The sequence below is a fragment of the Eumetopias jubatus genome, unplaced genomic scaffold, assembly GCF_037043125.1.
Source record: "Eumetopias jubatus isolate StellerSeaLion01/CBP00866 unplaced genomic scaffold, mEumJub1_p1.0 scaffold_12, whole genome shotgun sequence".
Classification (NCBI taxonomy): Eukaryota; Metazoa; Chordata; class Mammalia; order Carnivora; family Otariidae; genus Eumetopias; species Eumetopias jubatus.
In genome coordinates, this window is record NW_028274818.1 from 43,107,787 (window position 1) to 43,125,993 (window position 18,207).

Sequence of the window (18,207 nt, forward strand, 5' to 3'; positions counted from 1 at the left end):
TGAATCTCACAGAGCTGAGTACATTAAAAAAAATAAATAAATAAACTGCTACTAACTCAAAACTATTTAAATTTGAGCAAATAAATAGGAACCTGAATCTCCTTTAAAATCTCTAGGAGCTTCGTGTTACAGATAAATCCCAAATCCTCAGCTTCCTTGATTGCCCTTGCCTGTCCGGTTATTTCCCATCACACCCTCTGCTGCTACTCAGATCTGCAGTGACAGCAACTGTACCCTCATCGAGTACACCTGGCATTCTTTCACCTCTGCACCCCTTCTTGGCTGTGTTGTTAGTTTTTATAATTCCACCTACCAAAGTCTTTTCTTTTTTTTAAGATTTTATTCATTTGAGAGAGAGAGGGAGAGCATGAGTGGGGGAGGGGCAGAGGGAGAAGAACAAGTAGACTTCCCTCTGGGTAGGGAGCCCCATGCTGGGCTTGATCCCAGGATCATGACCTGAGCTGAAGGCAGACGCTTAACTGACTGAGCCACCAGGCACCCCTCCACCTACCAAAGTCTTAACCATTTTTCAAATCTCTACTTAAATCCTGTTTTTGAGAAATTCCTATCTTCTCCTAACCAGAATTGATTTCTCCCTGCCTCTGTGCCCCTTGGCACTTTCCAACCCTCTTGTGTTATATGGGTGTTGTCTCTCCCACTTAATTGTGAGAATGTGAATTCCTGCAGGAGAAGGACCTTGGATTATTTATTTTGCTCTATTCTTCTTACCAACTGTTTGGCACCTAGCACTTTTTGAGCTGTTGCCTGAAACCAAACATGTATTTTCTTAACCTGTGCAACTAAAATCTCAAACATCAAAATATTCTTAGATCCAAACCTAGACTGATTCCATATCTTTTTTGGTTTAAGTTTCTGGTTATATCTTAAGGTTGGTGCCTTATAATTTGTGACTCAGTGTGTCCTTTTCCATGGAAAACTACCTATTAAAAGGTGAAATTCATACAATTGGGGGAAGAACACTTTATACTACCTCACAAACATTTATTGGGTAGTTACTTTGTGCGAGCCAGTGGGCTTGGTACTGGGGATGCAGATATTAATGATGCCATCCCTGTTCTCAAAGAATTCCCAGTCTAATGAGAGAAAGTAGTATTTAAGGTGAGTGCAAAAAGGTTTCTGGGTGACATGATAGGAGTGTTTAGAAGGCAGCAAGAGTATAAGTGCATCAGAGCTGGAGAGGCCACTCCTACCTCATAGGTCAGGAAAGGCTTCAATGAATAGGTGATACAAGCCAAGTTTTTAAAGAAGACAACATATTTGACAATTGACTGGGGAAGAAAATGAGAAAAATATGGATAAAGAGGTAGGAGGAAAAGACGGAGGTGGGGGAGGGTTTGAGTATTAAGAAGCAGAAGCCTTACAAACAGAATAGAGTAAGTAAAGGCACCAGGGAAAATAATCCTATGGCACCTGGGGAGAAACTCTAAGCAACTAAGGCAGGCTGAAGAAAAAGTTGTGAGAGGCAGACATAGCAAGAGACAAAACTGCATAGATAGACTCTGAGAGCATCATCCTGAAGGTACTAGACAGCCATCGAAGGGCTTCAAGTAAAGAAGTAACATGATCAGACTTTCATTTGGGGAAATTATTTCTGCAGAAGTCTGACCATAGGTTGGGCTGTCAGGTGGATCATGGTGGAGACAGGGAGACCAGTTAGGAGATTATTTCAGTGATGGGGGCCTAAAGGCAAGAGAATGAAGAGAATGGAACAAATAAGAGAGATTTTTTTTTTTTTACAAAGAAAAATATTGGATTTGTCACTGTTTGAATGTTGGTGAGAGGTGGTAACGAGGGGAGGAGTCAGGTGCCTGGGTGGAAGGTGGTATCACTGTCTTAATGAAAGGTTACAGAAGTAATCTTGAGGCATTTTCGTTAGTTAATTCATCAACACAATTTATGCAGTCTACAATAATGTTCTAGAAATGGTGAGAATGAGGTGGGAAGTAGAATCCCAGCCAAGAATGTGAGAAAGTTTTGGCCATTTAGGCAGCTGTGGTCTATTTAGAGAGATAGTATTAGTTCACGTTGAATACCACTGTCAACTTATAAATTTTGACCATTTAATTTCTATAATCACCCTGTGAGATGGACACCATTCCCTTCTTACAGATGGATCTCAGAAATTAAATGACTTGACTAAGAACACATGGCAAGTCTGGGGAAGTTCTGGGATCTGACCAGGTTCTGAGGCTCTATACCTGGCATGTATATACCTGGCATCAGCCTAATGCCCTCTGTGGTACAAATGTCACATGGTGAAACTGCCTCCATGCACTACTCCCACATAATCTCATGACTACATAGCCCTACCATACATCTCATAAAGACAACTTCACATGCTGGGCAGGGCGTGTCATGTCAAACCCCGAGTGCTGAGCAGAGAGTGATCACTAAGGACTGAGCCTCCTTCACAGGTTGATATTTGTAAACAATCAGTACCATTGCCTTCCTTTTATATCTCATAGTCAAGGACAAAGGGGAGAAAAGGAGAGGGCCTCAGACTGACAAAATATGCGGCTGATAGTCTTGGGGAAATGGTCAGGCTGACATAATGTGCTAAAAGTGCAGCCAGGACTTGGGGCTTCAGCCCTTCTAGTTTATCACAAATGATTGGGGATACTTTGAGACATGTTGGTGCCTATGTTGAGACTGCTAAGCTTAGATATCTGTAAACACAGAAGCCCTTGCCCATTAGTCTCAAAGCTGGTTGCCTGGGTCACAGTCCCTTCTCCAGGACAGTAACATAGAACTATCTATCAATTTTGGACACTCTTAATGACCCCACTAAGTAATTTGTACCCCTAATCCTCATCCTTAGGCCCCTCTACTTTCTCCAGTTCAAGAGTTTAGGCCAATCCAAAACTGTTTCTCTTCATAAAAAGGCTTCAAGTCTTTGCTCTAACTCTCTAAATCCATGCAGAAATGAATAATGCAGGGAGCCTGGGTGGCTCATCGGTTGAGTGTCCGACTCTTGTTTTTGTCTCAGGTCATGATCTCAGGGTCCTGGGATCGAGCCCTGCATCAGGCTCTGCACTCACTGGGGAGTCTACTTGAGGATTCTGTTTCTCACTCTACCCCTTCCCCTGCTCGTTTTTTCTCTCTCTTTCTCTCTCAAATAAATAAATCTTAAAAAAATGAAATTAATAATTCAATGCAAAAGTAAATACCTTTTAATATCATGGGCTTTGGCCTTTATACACAGTCAAGATAACTCCCAGGTTGGGACAGGGCAGACCCAAAAGATTGATGAATCTTGCAGTTTAGTCTACTTTGGGTGTTTTTCTGCAAGGCAAGTTTATTTAGGGGAATGAATTTAAGAGTTAATGTCCCTTAAAATAGGAAATCAATGGAACCCCCTTCCCTTGTGGCTACCATTGGAGTGTAACATATTTGTGAAGAGAAGCTCTACGTCTTTGGCTATTTCTTAGCTTTCTTTTGCAGGTCTTTGGTCAGACACCATTTTATACTGTTGACAATTCGCAGTGGAGCTTGTGGCCAGAAATACCTTATGACTTGGTAAGATTCTTGAATGGCAGAGCATTTGGGATGGGGAGAGAGGGCGCTAAATTTGAAGTGTGGATTGAGAGATGGAGAGATAAAAGGAAGAGGAAGCCCAGAGGGTGACTCTGGAAGAAACTCTAAAGCAGGTAAGCAGGACCTTACAAACAGCATCAAGCCAAGTAGACATTTCTCCTTTTTGTGTTTTTACCACTTGGGCGACAATTGCTGGTAAATTATCTCCTCTATAATCTAGTCTATGGTCAGCAAATGATATCCATCTTTCATGTCCACTGTGATAATAGGGTAGCAAATGTTTGGAACACCATTTAGAACTCTCGAGCCGTACCTAATCAAGAAAAAGTCTGAGAATTGATTGTCAATGCCTGCCATGGGTGCAGGATAGGAAGTGGCAGCCCATTGGCCACATTGGCCACAGTGATTATTTGCATTATAAATTATAGCTAAGGTAAGGTGCCACTCTGCAATTCCTAATGCCCACCCTACGATTCTCCTTCAGAAACATGTCTTTCTCCCAATCTTCTTATCTCTTTATATGTTTTCCTTTTCCTTTATATGTTTCCTACTGTCTTTCTCTTCTCCTTTTCTCCCTTCCTGTTCTCCTTTTCCACTACATACACCTTAGACTTACCAATAACTTCAGCATGCTGTACCAGTGGCATGTGGGATCAGAAAGATCACTAAGCCATACTCACAACAAGATTTTGTTTTTCTCTGAAACCTGGAGAGCTTAGAAAGACACTCCCCTCTGATTCTTATATTTGATTTCCCTAGGAAAACCCCAAAACTCAAAATCTTTATTTTCTTGAAAGAGAAGAAATAACCACCAACACCACAGAAATACAAAGAATTATGAGACTACTATGAAAAATTATATGCCAAAAAATTGGACAACCCAGAAGAAATGGAAATATTCATAGAAACATACATTTTCCAAAAATGAATCAGGTATAAATAGAAAATCTGAACAGAATAATTACTAGTAATAAAATTGAATTGGTGATCAGAAAATTTCCAACAAATCAAAGACCAGAATCAGATGGATTCACAGGTGAATGCTACCAAATGTTTAAAGAAGAATTAGTATCTATTCTCCTCAAACTATTCTAAGAAATAGAAGAAGGAAAGTTTCCAAATACCTTCTATAAAGCCAGCATTACCCTGATACCAAAACTAGACAAAGACACTACAAAAAGGGAGAACTACAGGCCAATATCTCTGATGAACATAAATGCAAAACTCAACAAAATATTAGCAAACTAAAATCAGCAATACATTAAAAGAATCATTTACTAAGATGAAGTGGGATTTATTTTGTGGATGCAAGAATGGTTCAGTGTTTGCAAATCAATCAACATGATATAACACATTAACAAAATGAAGGATAAAAATCATATGATAATCTTAATAGATGCAGAAAACACATTTGACAAAATTCAACATCCATTCATGATAAAAACTCTCAATGAAGATGGTTTAAAAGGAACATACCTCAACATAATAAAGGCCATATATGACAAACCCACAGCTAACATTATACTTGATGATGAAAAATTGAGAGCTTTTCCTCTAAGATCAGAAATAAGACAAGAATGTCCACTCTTACCACTTTTAGTTAACACAGAACTGGAAATCCTAACCACAGCAATCAGATAAAAAAATAGAAGGCATCCAATGGTTGGGAGCAAGATGGCGGAGGAGTAGGAGACCTGGATTTCATCTGGTCTCAGGAATTCAGCTGGATAGGGATCAAACCATTCTGAACACCTACAAACTCAACAGGAGATCAAAGAAAAGAATAGCAACAACTCTCTGAACAGAAAAGCAACCACTTTCTGGAAGGTAGGACGTGCGGAGAAGGGAATCCGAGGTGATATTCGGGAGGATAGACGGCGGGGGAAGGGGCCTCTGTCGGCTGCTTCTGGCAAGTGATAGAGCCGTGGAGCACAAAATCAGAACTTTTAGAAGTCAGCTCCGCTGAGGGACATCGCTCCAGTGGCTAAGCAGGGGATGGAACCCTCGCAGGACAATGTGGTCTCACGTCCCTTGGGGTCACAGAAAGACCATGCATGCCTAAGTGCGGCAGAGCTCCCATGTATCGGAGCAGGGAAGCAGGCTGCCGAGGAGCGGGCTCTCAGCTCAGGGTTGCCATAAACCGTGATCCATGGCATAGTTGGGCCACTGCTCCTCCAGCAGGGACCCAAAAAGTGGCAGATCCGGGGACACCCCTTCCTCTCCCAGGAGGAGCAGCATGGGAGTACACTGCAGGGATCTGCTGGGTTTAGAGATGCCACATGGGTCGGGTGTGAGAGATAGAAACGCTCAGTCGCAGGCCAGGTGAGCACGGAGCACGGCCGGAGACTGGGGAGATGGGAGTGATTGACTGCTTTTCTCTGGGGCCGCACTGAGGAGGTGGGCCCCCGAGCTCTCGGCTCCTCCAGGGCAGAGATTGGGAGGCCACCATTTTCACTCTCGGCCTCCGAAGCTGTACGGAAAGCTTGCAGGGAACAAAAGTTCCCGACAGCAAACTGAGCAGATTATTTAGCCCCGCCCCGGCAAGGGCGGGGTAAACCGCCTCTGGCAAAGACATTTGGGAACCATGGCAATAGGCCCCTCCCCCAGAAGATCAGCAAGAACAGCCAGCCAAGACCAAGTTTACTGATCAATGAGAACGGCAGAACTCCAGCGCTAGGGGAATACTGCACATAGAATTCATGGCGTTTTCCCTATGATTCTTTAGTCCTTCAAAATTAAATTTTTATTAACTGTCTTTTCTTTTTTGAATTTTTCTTTTTCCCGTTTTCAACCAATATCTTATCAATCCCTTTTTAAAAAAATATTTTTTATTTCTCACTTTTAGAGTCATATTTTATCCCTTCGTAGTAGCTACCCTTATTTTTGATATATATATATTTATATATTTTGGTGTATATATATATTTTCTGTCTTTAAAATTTTGGGAGGCACTTTCTTCTAACAGACCAAAATACGCCCAAAATCTAGTGTGTGGCACTGATCTATGCACCAGCTTGATTGTGTTTGATCATATTCTGGGTTTTTTTGCTTTGTTTTGTTTTTCTTTGTTTTTACCTTTTTCTTTTTCTTTTTTCTTTCTTTCCCTTTCTTTTCCCCCGGTTTCAGGTCTTTTCTGCATAGTTTAGTGTATATTTTCTGGGGACGTTGTTACCCTGTTAGCATTTTGTACTCTCATTCATCTATTCTCCTCTGGATAAAATGACAAGACAGAAAAAAATCACCTCAACAAAAAGAACAAGAGGCAGTACCGACTGCCAGGGACCTAATCAATATGGACATTAGTAAGATATCAGAACTAGAGTTCAGAATGATGATTTTAAAGATACTAGCTGGGCGTGAAAAAAGCATGGAAGTTATTAGAGAAACCTTTTTTGGAGAAATGAACTAAAATCTAACCAAGTCGAAATCAAAAATGCTATTAATGAGGTGCGATCAAAAATGGGGGAATCTAACTGCTAGGATAAATGAGGCAGAAGAGAGAATTAGTGATCTAGAAGACAAAATGATGGAAAATAAAGAAGCTGAGAAAAAGAGATAAACAACTACTGGATCAGGAGGGCAGAATTCAAGAGATAAGCGATACGATAAGACGAAACAACATGGGAATAATTGGGATCCCAGAAGAAGAAGAAAGAGAGAGAGGGGCAGAAGGTATATTGGAGCCAATTATAGCAGAGAACTTCCCTAATTTGGGGAAGGAAACAGGCATCAAAATCCAGGAGGCACGGAGAACCCCTCTCAAAATCAAGAAAAATAGGTCAACACCCCGACATCTAATAGTAAAACTTAGGAGTCTCAGAGACAAAGAGAAAATCCTGAAAGCAGCTCAGGAGAAGAGATATGTAACCTACAATGGTAGAAACATTAGATTGGCAACAGACCTATCCACAGAGACCTGGCAGGCCAGAAAGCACTGGCATGATATCTTCAGAGCACTAAACGAGAAAAATATGCAGCCAAGAATACTATATCCAGCTAGGCTGTCATTGAAAATAGAAGGAGAGATAAAAAGCTTCCAGGAAAAACAAAAACTAAAGGAATTCGCAGACACAAAACCAGCCCTCCAAGAAATATTGAAAGGGGTCCTCTAAGCAAAGAGAGAACCTAAAAGCAACATAGATCCGAAAGGAACACAGACAATATACAGTCACAGTCACCTTACAGGCAATACAATGGCACTAAATTCATATCTTTCAATAGTTACCCTGACTGTAAATGGGCTAAATGCCCCAATCAAAAGACACAGGCTATCAGATTGGATAAAAAAAAAAGACCCACCAATATGCTGTCTGCAAGAGACTCATTTTAGACCCAAAGACACCCCCACATTGAAAGTGAGGGGGTAGAAAACCATTTACCATGCTAATGGACACCAAAACAAAGCTGGGGTGGCAATCCTTCTATCAGACAAATTAGATTATAAAACAAAGACTGTAATAAGAGATGAGGAAGGACACTATATCCTACTTAAAGGGTCTATCCAACAAGAAGATCTAACAATTGTAAATATCTATACCCCTAACATGGGAGCAGCCGATTATATAAGGCAATTAATGACAAAAGCAAAGAAACACATCAACAACAATACAATAATAGTGGGGGACTTTAACACCCCCCTGACTGAAATGGACAGATCATCTAAGCAAAAGATCAACAAGGAAATAAAGACTTTAAATGACACACTGGACCAAATGGACTTCACAGATATATTCAGAACATTCCATCCCAAAGCAACAGAATACACATTCTTCTCTAGTGCCCATGGAACATTCTCCAGAATAAATCACATCCTAGGTCACAAATCACGTCTCAACGGGTACCAAAAGACTGGGATCATTCCCCGCATATTTTCAGACCACAATGCTTTGAAACTAGAACTTAATCACAAGAGGAAAGTCAAAAAGAACTCAAATACATGGAGGCTAAAGACATTCCTACTAAACAATGAATGGGTCAACCAGTAAATTAAAGAAGAATTTTAAAAAATTCATGGAAACAAATGAAAATGAAAACACAACTGTTCAAAATATTTGGGATACAGCAAAGGCAGTCCTAAGAGGAAAGTATATAGCAAAACAAGCCTTTCTCAAGAAACAAGAAAGGACTCAAATACACAACCTAACCCTACATCTAAAGGAACTGGAGAAAGAACAGCAAATAAAGCCTAAGCCCAACAGGAGAAGAGAAATAATAAAGATCAGAGCAGAAATCAATGAAATAGAAACCAAAAGAACAGTAGAACAGATCAACAAAACTAGGAGCTCGTTCTCTGAAAGAATTAACAAGATTGATAAATCCCTGGCCAGACTTATCAAAAAGAAGAGAGCAATGACCCAAATGAACAAAATCATGAGTGAAAGAGGAGAGATCACAACCAACACCAAAGAAACACAAACAATTATAAGAACATATTATGAGCAACTCTATGCCAGCAAATTAGATAATCTGGAAGAAATGGATGCATTCCTAGAGATGTATCAACTACCAAAACTGAACCAGGAAGAAATAGAAAACCTGAACAGACCTATAAACACTAAGGAAATTGAAGCAGTCATCAAAAATCTCCCAACCAACAGAAGCCCAGGTCCAGATGGCTTCCCAGGGGAATTCTACCAAACATTTCAAGAAGAATTAATACCTATTCTTCTGAAACTGTTCCAAAGAATAGAAATGGAAGGAAAACTTTCAAACTCATTTTATGAGGCCATCATTACCTTGATCCCCAAACCAGACAAAGACCCCATCAAAAAGGAGAATTACAGACCAATATCCTTGATGAACATGGATGCAAAAATTCTCACCAAAATACTAGCCAATAGGATCCAACAGTACCTTAAAAGGATTATTCACCACAACCAAGTGGGATTTATCCCTGAGCTACAAGGTTGGTTTAATATCCACAAATCAATCAATGTGATACAATACATTCATAAAAGGAAGAACAAGAACCATATGATCCTCTCTATAGATGCAGAAAAAGCATGTGACAAAGTACAGCATCCTTTCTTGATCTAAACTCTTCAGAGTATAGGGATAGAGGGTACATACCTCAATATCATAAAAGCCATCTATGAAAAACCCACAGCAAATATCATTCTCAATAGGGAAAAACTGAGAGCTTTCCCCCTAAGGTCAGGAACATGGCAGGGATGTCCACTACCACCTGCTATTCAACATAGTATTAGAAGTCCTAGCCACAGCAATCAGACAACAAAAAGAAATGAAAAGCATCCAAATCAGCAAAGAAGAAGTCAAAACTCTCACTCTTTGCAGATGATATGATACTTTATGTGGAAAACCCAAAAGACTCCACCCCAAAACTGCTAGAACTCATACAGGAATTCAGTCAAGTGGCAGGATATAAAATCAATGCACAGAAACCAGTGGCATTCCTATACACCAACAACAAGACAGAAGAAAGAGTCGATCCCATTTACAATTGCACCCAAAACCATAAGATACCTGGGAATAAATCTAACCAAAAAGGGAAAGAATCTGTACTCAGAAAACTATAAAATACTCATGAAAGAAATTGAGGAAGACACAAAGAAATGGAAAAACGTTCCATGCTCTTGGATTGGAAGAACAAATATTGTGAAGATGTCCATGCTACCTAGAGCAATCTACACATTCAATGCAATCCCCATCAAAATACCATCCACTTTTTTCAAAGACATGGAACAAATAATCCTAGAATTTGTATGGAACCAGAAGAGACCCCGAATAGCCAGAGGAATGTTGAAAAAGAAAAGCAAAGCTGGTGGCATCACAATTCCAGACTTCAAGCTCTAATACAAAGTTGTCATCATCAAGACAGTATGGTACTGGCACAAAAACAGACACATAGATCAGTGGAACAGACTAGAGAGCCCAGAAATGGACCCTCAACTCTATGGTCAATTAATCTTCGACAAAGCAGGAAAAATATCCAATGGAAAAAAGACAGTCTCTTCAACAAATGGTGTTGAGAAAATTGGACAGCGACATGCAGAAGAATGAAACTGGACCATTTCCTTACACCATACACACAAATAGACTCCAAATGGTTGAAAGACCTAAATGTGAGACAAGAGTCCATCAAAATCCTAAAGGAGAACACAGGCAGCAACCTCTTCGACCTCAGCCGCAGCAACTTCTTCCTAGAAACATCGCCAAAGACAAGGGAAGCAAGGGCCAAAATGAACTATTGGGATTTCATTAAGATAAAAAGCTTTTGCACAGCAAAAGAAACAGTCCACAAAACCAAAAGACAACCGACAGAATGGGAGAAGATATTTGCAAATGACATATCAGATAAAGGGCTAGTATCCAAAATCCATAAAGAACTTCTTAAACTCAACATCCAAAGAACAAATGATCCAATCAAGAAATGGGCAGAAGACATGAACAGACATTTTTCCAAAGAAGACATCCAAATGGCCAACAGACACATGAAAAAGTGCTCAACGTCACTCGGGATCAGGGAAATCCAAATCAAAACCTCAATGAGAATCACCTCACACCAGTCAGAATGGCTAAAATTAACAAGTCAGGAAATGACAGATGTTGGCGGGGATGTGGAGAAAGGGGAACCCTCCTCCACTGTTGGTGGGAATGCAAGCTGGTGCAGCCACTCTGGAAAACAGTATGGAGATTCCTGAAAAAGTTGAAAATAGAGCTACCATACGACCCAGCAATTGCACTAGTGGGTATCTACCCCAAAGATACAAATGTAGGGATCCAAAGGGGTACGTGCACCCCGATGTTTATAGCAGCAATGTCCACAATAGCCAAACTGTGGAAAGAGCCAAGATGTCCATCGACAGATGAATGGATGAAGAAGTGATATATATATATAGATATATCGATATATCGATATATCTATCTATCTATCTATCTATATATATATAATGGAATATTATGCAGCCATCAAAAGGAATGAAATCTTGCCATTTTCAATGATGTGAATGGAACTGGAGGATGTTATGCTGAGCGAGATAAGTCAATCAGAGAAAGACATGTACCATATGACTTCACTGATATGAGGAATTCTTAATCTCAGGAAACAAACTGAGGGTTGCTGGAGTGGTGGGGGGTGGGAGCAATGGGGTGGCTGGTTATAGACATTGGGGGGGTATGTGCTATGGTGAGTGCTGTGAATTGTGTAAGACTGTTGAATCACAGATCTGTACCTCTGAAACAAATAAAAAAAAAAGAAAGAAAGAAGATGATAGCAGGAGGGGAACAATGAAGGGGGAAAATTGGAGGGGTATTGAACCATGAGAGATGATGGACTCTGAAAAACAAACTGAGGGGAGGGAAAACAAACTGAGGGGAGGGGGGTTGGGGGATGGGTTAGCCCGGTGATGGGTATTAAGGAGGGCAGGTACTGCATGGAGCACTGCGTATTATACGCAAACAATGAATCATGGAACGCTACGTCAAAAACTAATGATGTAATGTATGGTGATTAACATAACATAATAATAATAAAAAAAATAGATTACCGGTTGGAGTGGAAAAAAAGCAATAAAAGGCATCCAATTTGTTAAGGAAGAAGTAAAACTGTCACTATTTGCAGATGACATGATACATATGAAGCCCTAAATACTCGATCAAAAAAATGTTAGAAGTAATAAATGGATTTTGTAAAGTTGTAGGATACAAATTAGTAAACAGAAATCTGTTGTGTTTCTGTATACTACCAATGAAATAGCAGAAAGAGAAATTAAGAAAACAATTGCATTTACAATTGAACCAAAAACGATAAGATACCTAGGAATAAATTTAACCAAGGAGGTGAAAGACCTATACTCTGAAAACTATAAAATGCTGATGAAAGAAATTGATGACACAAACAAATGGAAAGATGTACCATGCTCATGGATTGGAAGAATTAATGTTGTTAGGTCCATACTACCCAAAGCAATTTACAGATTCAATGTAATCCCTATCAAAATATCAATAGTATTTTTCATAGAACTACAACAAATAATCCTAAAATTTGTATAGAATCACAAAAGCCTCCAGAAAACCAAAACCATCTTGCAAAAGAAGAACAAAGCTGAAGGTATCAGAATCCTAGATTTTAAAATATACTACAAAGCTATAAAAATCAAATGTTATTGCACCGACACAAAAATAGACACATAGATCAATGTGGGTAGATCTATGGATAAATCTATCCATAGCTCTATCCATAGGACATAGAGCCCAGAAATATACCCACACTTATATGGTCAATTAACCTATGACAAAGGAGGGAAGAAAATACAATGGGGGGGAAGATAGTCTCTTCAATAAATAATGTTGAAAAAATTGGACAGCTACATGCAAATGAATGAAACCACTTTCTTATACCATACACAAAAATCAACTCCAAATGGATTAAAGACCTAAATGTGAGACCTGAAACCATAAAAATCCTGAAAGAAAGCATAGGCAGTAATCTCTTTGACATCAGCCTTAGCGAAGTATTTGTGGATATGTCTTCTCAGGCAAGAGAGACAAAAGCAAAAATAAACCATTGAGACTACACCAAAATAAACACCTTTTGCACAGCAAAGGAAACCATCAAGAAAATAAAAAGGCAACTAGTGAAAAAAGAAGATATTTGCGGGTGATATATATAAGAAAGGGTTAATAGCCAAAAATATAAAGAACTATACAACTCAACACCAAAAATAAATCCAATTAAAAATGGGCAAAAGACCTGTATAAACATTTTTTCCAAAAATGATGTACAGATGGGGGTGCCTGGGTGGCTTAGTCGGTTAAGCAATGGACTTATGATTTCGGCTCAAGTCATGATCTCAGGATCACGAGATCGAGTCCTGTGTAAGGCTCTGCACTCAGTGTGGAGTCTGCTTGAGACTGCCTGTCTCTCTCCCTCTGCCCCTGCCCCCCGCTTGTGGTCTCTCTCACTCATTAAAATAAATAAATAAGCAAACAAACAAACAAACAAATAAATAAAATCTTAAAAAAAGGTGTACAGATCACCAACGTACACATGAAAAGACGTTCAATATCATGAATCATCAAGAAAATGTAAATCAAAACCACAGTGAGATACTACCTTATACCTGTCAGAATGACAAGAAATAACAAGTGTTAGTGAGGATGTGGAGAAAAGGGAGCCCTCATTCACTGTTGGTGAGAATGTAAGTTGGTGCAACCACTGTGGAAAACAGTATGGAGATTCCTCAAAAAATTAAAAATAGAACTGCCATAAAATCCAAGAATTCCACTACTGGGTATTTACCCAAAGAAAATGAAAATGGTAATTTGAAAATATGTATGCACACCCATGTTTATGCATTATTTACAATATCCAAAATATGAAAGCACCCTAAGTGTCCATCAATAGATGAATAAAGAAGATTTGGTATATATATTCAATAGAATATTACTCAGCCATAAAAAAAGAATGAGATCTTGCCATTTGTGACAACATGGATGGGACTAGAGGGTATTATGCTAAATGAAATAAATAAAAGAAAAGTAAATACTGTATGATTTCACTTATATGTGGAATCTAAAAAAACAAAACAAATGAACAAACAAAAGCAGAAACAGACCTGTAATACAGAGAACAAACTGGTGGTTGCCAGTTAGGAAGTGGATGGGGGGATGAAAAAAATGGGTGAAGAGAAGTGAGAGGTACAAGCAAAAAGAAAAATTATATTCTTCTTCCTTCTCTGGTGGCTCAATCCCTCAGGGATCCAACCCGTACTCTAAATGACATTAAGTGTGAGTCTTTGTGTCTTTTTGTACATGTTATGCATTTGATATGGGTTAGGAACTTGTGAGAATTATAAGTGTGCTTACAAAGAAGCAAGTTGAATAGAGTTATGACTTGACACCACAGATCAAAATCTCTTCTGCTTCTCTTCTACACAGCAAGACTTAGATCTTTTCTTAAACAACTTCACTCAGGAATAAGGAAAATTTTTGGATAAAAGACCAAGGTTTTCTTTCCTACCAATTCATTCACTCCTTTGGGAGCCTCAGCTCAAGTCTTCACTCCCCTTAGGTACTATTTTTAATCAACATACCTCTGCCTTGGGCCAGATACTGCAGGTATGAAGTTATTTATTGCCCCTTGCTAAGCTGCATTTCTTAGCAGTTCAGTTCCATTTCTCTCTTCTGTTCCCATTTTGTTTGGACTCTAGATGGCAAAGTACAAAGGATTATTGACCTGGTTGGAAAAATACCGGTTACCTTTCTTCTGTAAAACCAACTTGTGTTTCCATTACATTCTCTGTCAGGAGCTCATCAGTTTCATTAACTCCCCAGAAGGAGGTAAGCATGAGAGTGTGTGTGTGGAAAAATGTGGGAAACTAGGCTTCTAGTTTCTGTCCTGTCCCTGTTAGTTCTATAGTAAGGTACAAATACTGGCCACCTTTGTAGCCTTAGATGTGAGGGTGTCTCAGCTTGTACTACAGCAGTAAGTGAAATCTTAGGCTGAAAAATTGGTACCTAGAGCAATAAGCAGGAATCAGATAGGTTGTGTGTATTAGTTGTCTCACTACAGCCAGAAATGAGAGAATTACTGGTGGATATACAACATGGCAAAATTGCCTAAAATATATCCAGAATCAACATATCTCGCCACCATCATTGCTCCAACCTGGTCTAAGCCACCATCGTTTCTCACCTAGCTACTGAAATCATCTTTTAATTAGTCTCCTTGCTTCTTCTCTTGTTCTCCTGCTCACAGCAGCCAAAGAGAGCCTTTTAAAACTTAGTTCAGATCATGTCACTCCTCTGCTCACTGCTCCATACCCCCACCAATGACTCCTGTCTCGGTGTAAAATCCAATGCCCCTACAATGGCCTTCACGGTCCTAGAGATGTGGTTCCATTACTTTTAAGACCTCATCTGCTCCTACTCCCCCCACCTTGCTTACTCCATTTCAGTTATACTTGACCTGCTTGCAGTTCCTCAAACATGCTGGACACATTCTCACTTCAAGGCTTTGCACTGACTGTTCACTCTGCCTGGAATGCTCTTTCTCCATATATCCACATTGGCTCCTTCTCTCACCTCTTCAGATCTCTGTGCAAATCTCACTTCCTCGGTGGAGGCTACCCTGATGACCCTAATGTCCACTCATCCAACTCTTGCCCTAGCACTCTCACCCCCCTTTACCTCTCTTACTTTTTCATTTTTTTCCTGTAGTGCTTATAACATTCAGCCTTACCAGATAATGTATTTATTATGCTTATTGTTTATTATCTGTCTCTTTCACCAGAATGTAAGCTCCTTGAGGGCAGGGATTTTCCGTTCGCTGATGTATCCCAAACACCTAGAATTGTACAAAGTAGTAGACATGTAATAAATATTTGTTGAAAGAATGAATTAATAACATTTCCATCTAGGGCTGAGTTGATCATTTGACTCTCAGCTCCACCCTGGGAAAAGTCAAGATTCAGGAGACACCATTGAGTAAAATGTAACAAAACACCCAATATACTCATCTCCTTCCTTCAATATATATATTGGATTGGCAAAATCACTGTCAGGTGGGGATTATAGAAGGCAAGAGGTCTTGGTCAGAGGGTGTTTTTAATCTGTGGGTTGTACTGTGTTTGTGGGTCCCTCGTATTATGCATGTCACTAGAGGGTCTGTTTTCTTTTTTTTTTTTTGTAAGATTTTATTTATTTATTTGACAGAGAGAGACACAGCGAGAGAGGGAACACAAGCAGGAGGAGTGGGGGAGGGAGAAGCAGGCTTCCCGCTGAGCAGGGAGCCCGATGTGGGGCTCGATCCCAGGACCCTGGGACCATGACCTGAGCCAAAGGCAGACGCTTAATGACTGAGCCACCCAGGTGCCCAAGGGGGTCTGTTTTCTACCTTCAAGAGTACCACATACTCATAACCGACTCATCTAACTGGCCACTATTTTTCCTCACTCACTCTGACTGAATGGGGGTCTAGCTGTGAAAGGCTGAGAGAGGTGCTGGGGAAAGAGATCATTCTCTCTCTCTTTCTCTCTCTCTCTCTCTCTCTCCCTCCCTCCATGGACTTTTCCTGGCAGCCAAGATGATGAGATGGAGAAAAGCAGACCAGTGGCTACTCCATAAGTGCATTGGTGGGGTCAGAGGGATGTGGCGCTTCTGTACCTACCTCAACAGCAGTACAGGTAGGTTCTTGGAGTTGTTTCTGGAGCCTTTGCAAGTTCTTAACAACTTCCAGGATGCCCCAGAGCACTTATTGACAGTAAAGTGTGTATATGGGAAATATAATGTTTTATATTGTTGTTTGGGTAGAAGTCTTTGAAAATGGGTCCACAGTGTAGATTAGGGCAAAAGCAATCAGAGTGCCTTTCTTTTATTCATCCATCCATCCATTCATTTAACAGTGTTTGTTGAGCACTGAACAAGAGCCATAAATCCCCACTTAATAAAGCTGCCACAACAGTGGGGAAACAGACAAGGATCAAGTAAATAAACAAATCCCTATAGCACAAGTGTTGAGATGCACTGCTTTCTGTTCTGTTGGGTCCAGTGGTTGATGAATGTGGGAGGTCAGCAGCCAGCACTAGCGGACACTCCAGTTCAGCAGCGTTAAGTTTCATCCAAGCACAAGCTCTAGTTTACGGGTAAAATCCTGTATTTCCGGGGAGCAGATAGGGAAGAACTAGACAGACTATCTTTTAGTTTGTCACTCAGACTCCAGCCCTGGCAAAGTTGTGAAACAGGGAATGTAGTCTTTGGCACCTTTGGGCTCCATTATTCTTCTTCTGGCTGTTCCTAGTCCATGATATAGCAAATGTTCTTTTTTCTTCTCATCTTCATTTTTTTGGATAAAGCTCAAATGTCTCATGATCCGTCCTCAGAGTCTAGCAGTTTTCCCTAAAGTGACAGTTTTTCTCACAACAACAGAAGTCACAAAGATCCCTATCCATTTTCCCCACGCCTCCATCTGCCCCTACATTATGACATTACTAGAGATGATGGCTTAACCTAAAGAAGTGACTAATGGTGATATTGGAGGCGACAGAGCAGGCTGATGGTGGGGAGTGGTATCAGCTGCTACACCCAGATGCAACCACTGAAAGGGCAAGGGAGCTCTGTGCTTACCCTTTCTAATCCGTAGGTGAAGAGCTGGTGGATTTCTGGATCCTTGCTGAGAAGATCTTGAGCATAGATGAGATGGACCTGGAAATGAGAGACCACTATCTGTCCCTCCTCCTTGTGCTGAAGGCTACCCATCTACAGGAGGGCTCAAGAGTGGTAACTCTCTGCAACATGAACATCAGTAAGAATTATAAAGCATATCTGAACTGAAATCACTGGGGGATGTAACAAAGAAATCAATTCAGCGTCTGATAACACTCAGTCTCTCATTTTGCCGACTGCTACCCTCTCCATTTTCTATGTATCAGGGATGCCATTGGGAACCCTTAACAGGGAAGGGTTGCAAGAGACCAGTTATCCTTAAACTTCTTCCTGAGATATTACTCGCCAGTAAAGATTGGCTGGAAGGAGTGAGGAGGAATTGGGACAGGGTAACTAAACAGCTCCTGCATCTTCTGAGACTGCATGGCTTGTCTTTTTTTAAACTGAGATTCCCTAGAACAAACTACAGCTCACAGGCCAAACACAGTTCATGTAGCCTATGAGCTAAGAATGTTTTTATATTTTTCA

General features: G+C 40.3%; 1 protein-coding gene across 2 annotated transcripts in view; it reads left to right on the plus strand.

Moving 5' to 3' along the window:
• RGSL1 (regulator of G protein signaling like 1) overlaps nt 1–18,207 on the plus strand; it is a 104,945-nt gene that overhangs the window by 3,123 nt on the left and 83,615 nt on the right. Inside the window, exons 3-6 of one of the 2 annotated variants that reach the window (XM_088016642.1) lie at nt 3,463–3,537; nt 14,727–14,856; nt 16,596–16,700; nt 17,657–17,818. In XM_088016642.1, coding sequence (XP_087872768.1) covers nt 3,463–3,537; nt 14,727–14,856; nt 16,596–16,700; nt 17,657–17,818 — 472 coding nt within the window. The remainder of the gene's footprint in view (nt 1–3,462; nt 3,538–14,726; nt 14,857–16,595; nt 16,701–17,656; nt 17,819–18,207) is intronic. The other variant, XM_028121541.1, reaches the window with a different exon arrangement.